The following is a 12,697-nucleotide window of genomic DNA, read 5'->3' as shown; positions in this document are numbered from 1 at the left end:
TGAGCCAGCCTGGGGCATGGCAGAACCCCACGGGCACCACAGAAGGTGCTAGGTCTCACAGCACCAGACAATCTATGTGAAGTTACAGGACACAGAAGTACACTTCCTGAGCTGAAATTGCACATTTAGCTGAGCCAGCCATGCCTGGAATTTATCCAGATGCAGCAAAAATCCAAGAAGGGAGGACAATTCCCCACTGCCCTTCACTACAACAAATGAACAACAAAGAGACTTGCTCAAGGTGATGTTAGCAGCAACCACAGGATGGTAGGGGTTAGAAAGTACCTCTGGAAATCATCCAGTCCAACCTCTCACTAAAGCAAGTTCACCTAGAGCAGGTTGTACAGGATTGTGTCCACACTCCACAAGCTCCAGTCCAACCCCCCTGCCAAACCTGAATCACCTAGGGCAGGCCACATGGGAACACACCCAGGAGGGCACTGGACAGCTCTGGAGAAGGAGACTGCTCAGCCTCTCTGGGCAGCCTGATCCATCACTGTTACCCTCACAGGAAAGAAGCTTCTTCTCATGTTCAGATGGAACCTCCTGCATTCCAGTTTGGGTCTGCTCCCCTTGTCCTGTCTCCAGCACCACTGAAAAGAGTCTGGTCTCATCCTCTCGATAGCCACCCTTTAGATACTGATAAGCATTGGGAAGATCCCCTCTCAGTCTTGCCTCCAGGTTGAACAGCCCCAGGTCTCTCAGCCCTTCCTCACAAGAGAGATGCTCCACAGTGCCCTCATCCTCTGTGTAGCTTCTGCTGGTCTCTCTCCAGTTCTCTCTTGAACTGAGAAGCTCCAAAACAGACACAATACTCTGCATCTAGAGTAGAGGGGGGAGGAGAACCTCCCTTGACCTGCTGGACTCACTTTTATAAATGCACCCCAGGGCATCATTGGCTTTCTTGGCCATGAGGGCACACTGCTGGCTCAGGGTGAACTTCCTGCCCACCAGCGCTCCCATGTCCTTCTCTGCAGGGCTGCTTTCCAGCAAGCCAAGCCCTAACCTGTACTGAAGCATGGGGTTAATCCTACTCTGCTGCACGACTGTACACTTGCCCTTGTTGAACTTCATCAGGTTCCTCTGCCTCAGCTTTCCAGCCTGTGCAGATCTTGCTCAACAGCAGCACTCCCTCCCAGCGTATTAAGCAGGGAGCAGCCAAGATGAGTAACCGAGCCCAGAGGACACTCTGAACACCCTCCCTGGGGCCACAAGGAGACAACCCCCAGGCCCTCACTGTGATGTCCCTGCAGAACTGTGCATGCAAAGGCTGCTGTGCTGTCAGCAGGCTGCTTCCCACTGCAGGGAAACCCATGCAGAGGAAGGAAGTGGTCAAGCCAAGAACAAAATGCCCTCGCGAGTGCTTACGGAAGATAAACGTGGGGGTAGTTCTCCCACAAGCTCCGGGGGTTTGATATGTATCCTTCCTGGAAAAGAGCAGAGACAGGAGCCTTCAGCAAGAGAAACAGGCAGCAGGTGGCTCTGAGGGGGCAGGAGAATGCCACAGAGGATCTGGGGATGACACTCAGGTCCTTTCAGCCCGCAGTAAAAACCGTGTCCCCTGCACGAGCCCAGGCACAGCTCCCCAGAGCTCAGCCACGTTCGTGGGTCTCTAGCATCTGGCTCCCATTTCATCAGATCCCTGTACTGGGAGGCTTAACCATCGAATATTTGGGCTGGAAGGGTCACCCAGTCCAATACCCCATGCATTAGGCAGGGATACTTTAAACTAGGGCAGGTTACTCAGAGCCCCATCCAACTGGGCCTGGAATGTTTCCAGGGATGAGGCTTGTACCATCTTCCTGGGCGAGCTGTGCCAGTGTCTCATCATCTTCTCTGTAACAACTTCTTCCTTCACTCTAGCTTGAACCTCCTCTCATTTAGTTTAAAATCACCACCCCTTGTCCTCTTGCAACAGGCCCTGCTAAAAAGTTTGTCCCCAGGTTTCTGATAGGTCCCCTTTAAGCACTGAAAAGCCACAGGAAAGTCTGTCTAGAGCTTTCTCATCTCCAGGCTGTCCCACCCAACTCTTTCAGCCTGTTCTCACAGCAGAGGTGTTCCAGCCCTCTCCTTTTTCTGACATCCTCTGGACCACTCCAACAGGTCCATATCTTCCTTGTGCTGAGGACCCCAGAGCTGGACACAGTCCTGCAGGTGGAGTCTCACCAAAGCAGAGCAGAGGGGTGGAATCCCCTCCCCCAGCCTGCTGGCCACACAGCTTTGGAAGCAGCCCAATATAAGTTTGCTTTCAGGCTGTGAGTGTACACTGCCAGCTCATGTCCAGCTTTTCACCCACCAATACCCCAAGGCCCTTCTCTGCAGGGCTGCTCTCAATCCCTTCATGCCCCAGCCTGTTTTCACATCGGGGACTGCCCCGACCCAGGTGCAGGACCTTGCACCTGGCCTTGCTGAACCTCCTGAGGTTCGCACAAGCCTCGTTCTCAGGCTGCTTGAAGGCTGCTTGCTCGCTTGCACAGAGAGCCTTAGGGTCAGGACAGGATGTGCTGGGGCTTGGGCAATGCAAGAGGGATGCTCTGGAGGCGCAGGGGTAAGATGCTGGTCACACACCTACAAGCAGTGGTGTGTGTGGCCCAGGGGTGCTTCTTCCCCAAAGCAGAAGTACTGCTTCTGAAGAGAAAGAGGAATGGAAAACGCCTGCAAAACTGATTTCAGATGCACTGCACATTTCAGTTTCCCACCTGCCTGCATTTGCCTGCAGCCTCTTCCCTGCAGGGCAGATGACAGGATGGGGCTCTCTCCACGTTCCTCCCCTGCACAGCTCCTGCCCTGTAGCGTCAGGCTCTGCAAACTGATGCTGGCACGAGAAATCATCCTGCCCAGCACCTCCCTGTCCCCACTGCCCAGGCCCTCGCTGCCCTGAGCCCTTTTTTTTGGTTGAAAGAGGCCAGGGGAAGTGCAAGTGCTGCAAAGAGTGACGTCCTACACACGTGGGGCATTTGAGGAGCACATCACAGCAATGAAGGAGGCTCCAGCTCCACAGCTTGTGAGAGGAGAGGCTGGTGCTGCATGAGGGCAGCCCAAAACCAGCAGCATTGACTGTTGCCAAAGCTTCCCTCCTCACAGCCCTATATGGCAGGAGCAGTACCAGCAGATGCCTAGAACTGTGGCCTGGTAAAGGTAGTGGTCCCCTGAGCGGGGCTGGCAGGACCTCCTGAGTAGCGAGGAGAGGACCTGCCCTTCAGCATCCATCCCCAGCACCGTGGTGGAGGCCACAGCTGGACTCCAAAGGCAATCAGGATTGGAGCATCATCAAGAGGCTGCCAAAACTGCCAGATCTCTCCTTCCCTCCCCAGACCCAAAACATTTTCACTCTGAAGCTTTGTCCCAGCGGTTCTGCCTTGAAACATCCCTAATGCAACCCAAGGCATGGAGTGGCTTCCCCATTTGCAGCATTCCCCTCACTGACAGCTCACCAAGAGGGGCACCACAAAGACAGGGGTCACAAATACCTGCCCACTCACCCCACGACCCTGCAAAGGGCATCTAAAATCCCCAAAGCACTGAACTCAAACGAGGAGGACAATAAGGGTGAGAAAGATGGCAGGTCCCAGAGCAGCAGGTGGAGATGAGAGGGCCAGGCAGGACTTCTGCCAGAGGATTTCACATCCCATTTGTTTGCACCTTGCACAAAGCAGGAGGATCTCCTCAAACTGCCCCAGCTCAGTGGCTGGCAAGATCCCACCCCACCTCAAAGCAGACCTGCTGCAATGTGCACATCTTGGCCCAGAGACCGGCTGGGGCCTCTCTGCTGCCGCTGGGGTTCTGAGCTGCAGAAGCCCCAAACGCTGCCCAGGGAACCCCAAGCCCAGGCAGCCCCGAGCCTCACCGTCACCACGACGTACAAGCACCACACCAGAGAGCTGAGGTGGAAGGCAACCAGCTGTCCTGACTCGTTGAATTTGCTGTGCTTGACTTTGGAGAGATGGAGGCGCCTGTTGATTTTCTGGGAAGGAGCAGAGCGAGGGAAAAGGAACAAGAAGAGATGAGCCAACAACCCTCCCTCCTCTTCCTCTTCACCATCCCAAGCAGCCCCCCGAGATGAAAGCTCACTCAGCACCAGCTCAACCCCCAGACCACTCCCAGACCTACAGCAGGACCATGTCCCCTCCTGGTGCCACTTGACTCAGGACAAGACTCACATCCAGGGCGTACTCCTGCACCACCGCGTGCAGGATGATGGCGATGAAGATGTAGAAGAGGATAGTAACCAGATCCTTCAGCCCGTAGTGATACTGGACTAGCTCCCCATCTGCAAAGAGACCAAATCCTGGGTCACATCCCTATGGCCCAAACCATTTCCAAGCAAGGGTTAGTGGGCAGGGGGACTATTCCCAACACGCGGCTTGGACGGGGCCACCAGAGAGGTGAAGGCAGAGAGAGGCCATGACTGTGCTGCAGGGCTGGAGAAAAGGACTTCCAAGCCTGAGTCAGGTCACCAGCAGGGGATGGATGGTTTCTCTTCTGATAGTTACACACCTCAAGGGAGGTGACACTCAGGACATTTCAAGCTTCTCCTGTCAGAGGTGAGGGGCTGAGGACAGCCTGGCTGTGCGGACAGGAATTTACCAGCCTGGAGGGATGAAGACACAGAGGCAGCCCTGAAGCAGGTGATGGGCAGGTAGAGATTGCTCTTGCCATCTGGGACACCCCACTGGGAGCTTTAAGGCTTGGGATGTGACTTCCACCCAACACCTAGTCCAACACTCAGCCCTGAAAGCTGCTGCCTAAATGCAGGTGCCTTGTGCTATTGAGAGATCTGAGACAGAGGCCACAGAGGGGACACAGGATCCACAGGAGGCCTTGCTCTTCTAGAGCAACAGGAGACCCAGCAGCACCTGACATAGCCCAGACATCTGCATTTAGGCAACTATTTGCAGCCCTGCAGCTTACAGGGGGGAAGCAGAGTGCAGAGAGCTGCTCTCCTCGTGGCACGGTGCAGAAAGCATCACGAGATGATGCTCAGCTCACCCCAAATTGCTGCTTTCCCTCACTCTGACCCTGACTGTCCTCTCCTCTTGGGAGGTGACCAGTTTGTCACCAGCCCTGCTCCCCCTCCAGCAAAGATGCAGTCCAGATTGCTAAGATTTAAGGTACATAACTAAGATTTGGGTTGTCCAGAAAGGTGTGAGATGGGAAACATGCCAGGGTGAGCACTCTGAGTAACCTATGTTGCTGAAGATGCTCTTGCTCACTGCAGGGGGTTAGACTAAACGGCCTTTAAAGGTCCCATTGGAGCCAAACCAGTTAAAGAAGATCCAAAGATGGAGAGGGGACATCTCACAGGGGTGTATGGTGGTTCTAAGCTGAGGGACAGTAGGTTTAGTCTGAGTCTTAAAGAAGTTCTTCAGTACAAGGGTGGTGGGACTCTGGAACAGGTTGCCCAGGGATCAGCCACTTCCAACCCCCCTGCCATGCCCAGGGACACCCTACCCTAGAGCAGGCTGCACACAGCCTCAGCCAGCCTGGCCTCAAACACCTCCAGCCATGGGGCCTCAACCACCTCCCTGGGCAACCCAGTCCAGCCTCTCACCACTCTCCTGCTCAACAACTTCCTCCTCACCTCCACTCTCACTCTCCCCACCTCCAGCTTTGCTCCATTCCCCCCCCTCCTGCCACTCCCTGACAGCCTCAAAAGTCCCTCCCCAGCTTTTTTGTAGCCTCCTTCAGACCCTGGAAGGCCACAAGGTGGTCATCTGGGAGCCTCCTATGCTCCAGCCTGCACAGCCCCAACTCTTTCAGTCTGTGCTCACAGCAGAGCTGCTGCAGCCCTCTCAGCATCCCTGTGGCCCTTCTCTGGACATGCTCCAGTATCTCCACAGCCCTCTTGTCCCAGGGGCTCCAGAACTGGCTGCAGTACTACAGAGGTGGGGTCTCAGCAGAGTGGAGTAGAAGGGGAGAATCCCCTCCCTGGCCCTGCTGGCCACACTTCTACTTGAGAGGCATCCCTGCCCATGGAGCAGATGATCTCTAAGGTCTCTCCCTTCCCACCTGAGCCATTCTGTGACTCTATGATTTATGACAGCACCTGGTGTGAGGATGTGACACCACCTGGTCCGTGCAGGCCTCCCGGGTGGCTGCTGTGCAAACCCCGAGGTCAGAACTCTGCCTGTGCCACCGAGCTCACAGCTCCAGCTAGGACAGGAGCCAGAGTTGCAAGGCTGAAAAAAACAAGACTATGCACATGTGCAACTGCTCTGCCTCCTCTCGCTAGGGCACTGCAGGAGCTGCTCCAGCAGGAGCTGTGTGCTGAGCATGGGAGACAAGAACGAGACCTGCCAACTGCCAGGCAACATCATCCTTCTTGTGCAGAGTGTGAAACGACCTGCAAGAATCCGGGGGAGCAATGACTCTTCTTCTGAGCAAGCTGGCTGCAGCACCACCTCCTCCCCACAGCTCGGCCAGCTCATGCCCTACACCGTGGTCCCAGGTGCCCTGCTAGGGGGGGCTCAGCAGGAGGGCAGCGGAAGTCATCTGGACTGTGCCCCAGGAGCACAGCCTGCAATTTGATTTGGAAGCTGGGCAATTTCATCAGCCAGGCCGTCCAGAGATTCCAAGGGCAGACCTTTTATCTTCCACCTGTCTGCCTCCTCCTGCTCTCACTAATCCCAACCACCCTGCTCATCCCTTGGATGATTACTCAAACGCTTGTAATTATCTGCTGTTTGCTGCCATCAGGCCAGGTTCTGCCTCAGGCACTTGGCCCATCCTGAGCTCAGAGCCTTACCCAGATCACTGCTGCTGCTGCCCTAATGCAGGTGGCCAGATCACTGCCAGGCCCTCAGGGGCTCTCAGCTAGGAAGTGAGCTACTGGTAGCCAAAATACAAACAAGGATTGAACCTCCAGTTGTCTCCTGCATAGAATCATAGAATCACTATAGCGGGTTGGAAGAGAGCTCCAAGCTCATCCAGTCCAACCTAGCACCCAGCCCTGGCCAATCAACCAGACCATGGCACTAAGTGCCCCAGCCAGGCTTGGCTTCAACACCTCCAGGGATGGCGACTCCACTGCCCATCTTTGGCTCCCTCAGGCTCAGAGCTGTGCCAGCTCAGAGCCTGCTTTAATCACCCTCCATGTGGATCACCTGCACTGCTGGATCCAACTCTGGAGTCTTCAGCATGGGAAAGACAGGGAACTGTTGCAGTGAGTACAGAGGAACCCACAAGAATGATCACAGGGCTGGAACATCCTGCTAGGAGGACAGGCTGAGAGAGTTGGAGTTGCTTAGTCTGGACAAGAGAAGGCTCCAGGTAGACCTCAGTACAGCCTTTCACTACTTAAAGGGGTCCTAGCAGAAAGATAAGGACCACCTTTTTGAGTGGGGCTTGCTGTAACAGGACAAGGGATGATGCTTTTAGACTAGAAAAGGGGAGATTCAGAGCACATATAAGGAAGACATCTTTAATGTGGCATAGGTTGCCCAGAGAGGCCACAGATGCCCCAATCCTGGAAACATTCCAGGTTGGATGGGGCTCTGAGCAACCTGATCTGACTGAAATGTCTCTGCTGACCTGTGATGATCCCTTCCAACTCAAAACATGCTATGATTTTATGACCAGGCCCATAAGCTGCCTGGAGTAGGGATGCTATTGCTCCACATGCATTTCCACACCCTCACCTGGTGCCATTCCCAACAGCCAAAACCAGAGAGGAATTACCTGTGCAGCACCCACCCTTCAGCAAAGAGCTACATCTCTCCTGCTCCTTGGCAGGACACAGAACCACTCCAGCCATGCAATCAGGGAACTTTGTTTTTCTCCTGACCAGGCTTGGAGAAGGATCCTTACCCTGCAGAGACACAGAGCAGCCTGACCATGGCAGAAACAAGGCATCGAGAAAGCCCTAAGCCCCCCCACCAAGGAAAGCATTTCTTCCCATCTCTGGCAGCAGCAGGGCTGACAGGCAGGATCAGTGCATTCTGAGCCACTGAAACTTTGCTCTTCCCCCAATCAACTTATTTAAAACACCTCCTTTAGTACCAGAGGACCAAGCAGTGTGCATGAGTAAAGGCTGTGCCCAGGCCAGCTGGTAAAGAGGGTTTGGGGCAGACCACAACTCAACTTTCCCCCTGGGGTACCCACAGCAGAAGCATCTCTTACCTGCTGTAGGCACACTGACGTTGTACTGAGGTAAGATAAACAGAAAGGCAGTCTTGGCTGTAACCTGTCAGACACACAGAGAGGGGGAAAAGAAGCAAATCAGTTGTTGAACCCCTTCTTCTGCCACCATTTATGTCCCTTTCCTCTTGTGCTGGGAAAGGCAAATCCAGGAGGATGTGCAGGTTCTGGCTTCACTCAGAGGAATGCCTTCCAACAACTGGGATTGCTAGGGAGGAGGTTTTGTAGCAGGGGCCTGGATAAAGGGGTGTGTACAAGAGGGAGAAAAAGCAATGCAGCTGTAAAAGCCCCCAGCCAGCCAGAGTGGGGGAAGCTGCTAAATTCCCCTCACAGCCAACCATCGTTCAGGGCACAACAGGAGCAAGACCTTGCAGGCCATCAGCATGCATTAAAACCACTCCTCATTGCTGTCTGCTCCAGGAGCCACGAGAGAGTCACAGAATCCAGCAGGTTGGAAGAGAGCTCCAAGCTCAGCCAGTCCAACCTAGCACCCAGCCCTCAACAATCAACCAGACCATGGCACTAAGTGCCCCAGCCAGGCTTGGCAAGAACACCTCCAGCCACAGAGACTCCACCACCTCCCTGGGCAGCCCATTCCAATGCCAATCACTCTCTCTGACAACAACTTCCTAACAACATCCAGCCTAGACCTGCCCTGCCACAACTCCAGACTGTGTCTTCTTGTTCTGTTGCTGCTTGCCTGGCAGCAGAGCCCAACCCCACCTGGCTACAGCCTCCCTCCAGGCAGCTGCAGACAGCAATGAGCTCTGCCCTGAGCCTCCTCTGCTGCAGGCTGCACACCCCCAGCTCCCTCAGCCTCTCCTCACAGGGCTCTGCTCCAGGCCCCTCCCCAGCCTTGCTGCCCTTCTACAAACACCTTCCAGCACCTCAACATCTCTCTGCAATGGAGGAGCCCAGAACTGGACACAGCACTCAAGCTGTGGCCTGAGCAGTGCTGAGCACAGGGGCAGAAGAACCTCCCTTGTGCTGCTGCCCACACTGCTCCTGAGCCAGCCCAGGATGCCATTGGCTCTGCTGCCCACCTGGGCACTGCTGCCTCCTCTGCAGCTCCTCTCTGCCAGCACCCCCAGCTCCCTCTCTGCCTGGCTGCTCTCAGCCACTCTGGCCTCAGCCTGTAGTGCTGCTTGGGGTTGCTGTAGCCAAAGTGCAGAACCCTGTAGGAGCCTGGCCCAGCTAGGCACAGCAGCACCCAAGCAAGCTCAGAGGCTTTAAAACCTCACAAGCTATGCATGGGTTTAGTCCTCACATCTCTGTGGAAGCTGATCCAGTTTACCAATGGCCACAGGACCACTGAGGTCAGAGTGCTGTAAGCAATCATAAGAGCCACACAGGGTGGGGGAAAAGCAGCAGAAGAGCACTAAGGACACCCCCAATCTGCCCAACCCCACACTGACAGCAGCTCACCAGAGATTTTTCCCATTGCAGTGGCTCCTCCTTCTGTGCCTCACACACAGCTGCTCCAGCAAGCCCTGTACCTGCTGAGCAGCGCCAGCGCTGAGCTGCACCTCACAGGGAGGCAGCTGCCTCGCTTTCAGAGCTGCCAGCTATTACAAACTCAGCTGGAGATATTGCTTCACATCTTGCAGGACCATAGCTGCAGGGGACACACACACACACAGAGGCTTTGCCAAGTGCTCTCATCCCACCCCCATCAGCATTAAGCAACCAGCCAGCGGCTCGGCTCCACCAGCTCGAGTGCTGCCCATCTTCACCAGCTCACAGGGTGCAGGGCTTGGAAGGGACCCAAGGAGATCATCCAGTCCAAACCCCCTGCCACAGCAGGGCCACACAATCTAGCTCAGGGCACACAGCAACACATCCAGGCAGGCCTGGAAAGGCTCCAGAGAAGGAGACTCCACAACCTCTCTGGGCAGCCTGTGCCAGGGCTCTGGGACCCTTACACTCAAGAAGTTCCCCCTTGTGCTGAGCTGGAACCTCCTGTGCTGCAGCTTACACCCACTGCTGCTTGTCCTATCCCAGGCAGCAGTGAGCAGAGCCTGTCCCCCCCTCCTGACCCCCAGCCCTCAGATAGTTATAGACATTGATTAAATCCCCTCTTAGTCTTCTCCTCTCCAGACTCAACAGCCCCAGGTCCCTCTCTTCACCAGGCAGTGCTCCAGTCCCCTCATCATCCTCACAGCCCTCCACTGGACCCTCTCCAGCAGATCCCTGTCTCTCTTAACCTGGGGAGCCCAAAACTGAAGGCAATATTCAAGATGAGGTCTCAGCAGGGCAGAGGGGGAGGAGAACTTCCCTTGATCTGCTGGACACACTCTGCTTTATGCACCCCAGGATCCCATTGGCCTTCTTGGCCACCAGGGCACATTGCTGTGCCATGGATGCTCTCCCCCAGCACCCCCAGGTCCCTCTCCACAGGGCTGCTCTCCAGCAGATCACCTCCCAGCCTGTACTGTTGCAGTTTATGATTCCTCCCCAGGTGCAGAACTCTGCACTTGTCCTTGCTGAGCCTCATTTGGTTCCTTTGTGCCCTGGCTGGGGGACAACAAACTTCACAGCCTGTGTTCACCATGTCTAAAGATTTTTTTTTTCCCCCACTTAAGTAAAAAAGAAAAGAAATGCCCCAAGTTGTGCTCTGCTTGTGGAGGAGTAGATGTGAGAGGCATTCAGCCAGGGAAGATGGAAACCACAAGCAGAGTGCTGTGGGGTGGTAATGGAAAAAGCACATCGCAGCCCCTGGCCTCAGGCTGGCTGCAGGAGACACTTCTGGCCTGCAGACCTTGTTGGCTTAGGAAAAGCAAAGTTGCTTCATCCTGCAACAGCACCACACAACCCCAGGCATACACCCTACATCCAAACTGGGCTTCCCAGTTCAAGCTTTTGAGAAGCTACCTGGAGTAGTGTGTGCAGTTCTGCAGCTTCCAGCACAAGGGCATGGAACTGCTGAAGCCAGCCCAGAGGAGGCCACCAAGATGCTGAGAAGGCTGCAGCAGCTCTGCTATGAGAACAGGCTGAGAGAGCTGGGGCTGTGCAGCCTGGAGAAGGAGACCTTGGAGTGGGCTTCCAGGATCTGAAGGGGGCTACAGGATGGCTGGGCAGGGACTATTGACAAGGTCTGGTAATGACAGGATGAGGAGGAATGGGTTTGAACTGCCAGAGAGGAGATTGAAACTGGCTCTTAGGCAGAAGCTGTTTGCAGTGAGGGTGGTGAGACACTGGCACAGGTTGCCCAGGGAGGTTGTGGAGCACAGAAGCACCCAATGTGATCTTTGATCTTTGATCACATTGGGTGCTTCTGTGCTCCACAACCTCCCTGGAGGTGTTCAAGGCCAGGTTGGATGAGACTTCGAGTGACCTGTTCTAGTGGGAGGTGTCCCTGCCTATGGCAGGGGGCTGAAACTGGCTGAGCTTTGAGGTCCCTTCCAACCTAAACCATTCTATGGTTCTGTAACTACTGGAGTGAGTCCAGCAGAGACTACAGAGATGAAGGGACTGGAGGATCTCTCTTGGAAAGAAGGCTAAGGGACCTGGGTGTGTTTAGCCTGGAGAAGAGAAGACTGAGAAGGAATCTTCTCAATGCTTATCAATACCTAAAGTGATGGGGGTCAAGAAGGTGGGGCCAGGTTCTTCTCAGACTGGACAAGGGGCAATGGGCACACATTGGTACATAGGAAGTTCCATCTGAACATGAGGAAACAACTCCCCCCTGCAAGGGTGACAGAGCACTATAACAAGCTGCCCAGAGAGGCTGTGGAGTCTCCTCTGGACAGAAGCTGTCTGCCTGGGCACAGCCTGCTCTGGGTGACCCTGCTTTAGCAAGAGGGTTGGACTGGATGATCTCCAGAGGCCCCTTCCAACCCCCACCATGCTGGGGCTCTGTGTGATTCAACAGCAGCTGCAACTGCCCTGCACAGCTGAGGAAGGAGAGATGGGCACAGAGGATGACACCGCTCTAGAGCTCACACTGAGCATGTCGCAAGCAGGCAGGGGAAGGAGAAGTCTGTGATAGGAAGAGCAATGGGAGGATTATTCAGAGCCACAGGACACTGTGAGCTGCTGTTTGCTCTCAGACAGGACCCTGGTGTGGGAAATGAAGCAGCAGGCAGGCCCCTGCCTTGCAGGGCAGAGAGCAGAGCCAGCCTTGCCATGAAGCTGCAGCAAGCAGAGGCACAGTTGGGTGACTCCAGGTGCTTCTGTTCTTTTTGCTGTGCTGTGAGGCCACCTCCTCTGCCTGCTCCTTTGGTTATCCCCTCTCATCTCCAGCCTTTTCTCAAGGCAGCCAGAAATCCAAACCTTACCAAGTTTCACTCTGACACTTGGACTCGATGGCCCTGAAGGTGTCTTTTGGCCAAAACAATTCTATGATTCTAAGAGGCAGGTAGGGGGGGTTACAGGGTGGGAGAGAACTTGTCTGCGTGGGACAAATTGATCACAGAATCCAGCAGGTTGGAAGAGAGCTCCAAGCTCAGCCAGCCCAACCTAGCACCCAGCCCTCAACAAGCAACCAGACCATGGCACTAAGTGCCTCATCCAGGCTTGGCTTCAACACCTCCAGCCACACAGACTCCACCACCTCCCTGGG

The 12,697-nt window shown here is 55.0% G+C and overlaps 1 protein-coding gene across 1 annotated transcript in view; it reads right to left on the bottom strand.

Annotated features, from left to right (window-relative positions):
- TRAM2 (translocation associated membrane protein 2) overlaps positions 1–12,697 on the bottom strand; it is a 29,659-nt gene that overhangs the window by 10,508 nt on the left and 6,454 nt on the right. The window contains exons 2-5 of the mRNA XM_064146698.1: positions 8,119–8,182; positions 4,161–4,270; positions 3,848–3,964; positions 1,369–1,427 (exon numbers count right to left, since the gene is read on the bottom strand). Coding sequence (XP_064002768.1) covers positions 1,369–1,427; positions 3,848–3,964; positions 4,161–4,270; positions 8,119–8,182 — 350 coding nt within the window. The remainder of the gene's footprint in view (positions 1–1,368; positions 1,428–3,847; positions 3,965–4,160; positions 4,271–8,118; positions 8,183–12,697) is intronic.

This window comes from Pogoniulus pusillus, chromosome 7, assembly GCF_015220805.1.
Source record: "Pogoniulus pusillus isolate bPogPus1 chromosome 7, bPogPus1.pri, whole genome shotgun sequence".
In the NCBI taxonomy this organism is placed as follows: Eukaryota; Metazoa; Chordata; class Aves; order Piciformes; family Lybiidae; genus Pogoniulus; species Pogoniulus pusillus.
The sequence above is the reverse complement of the archived record's forward strand: the minus strand, read 5'-3'. Positions and strand labels throughout refer to the sequence as shown.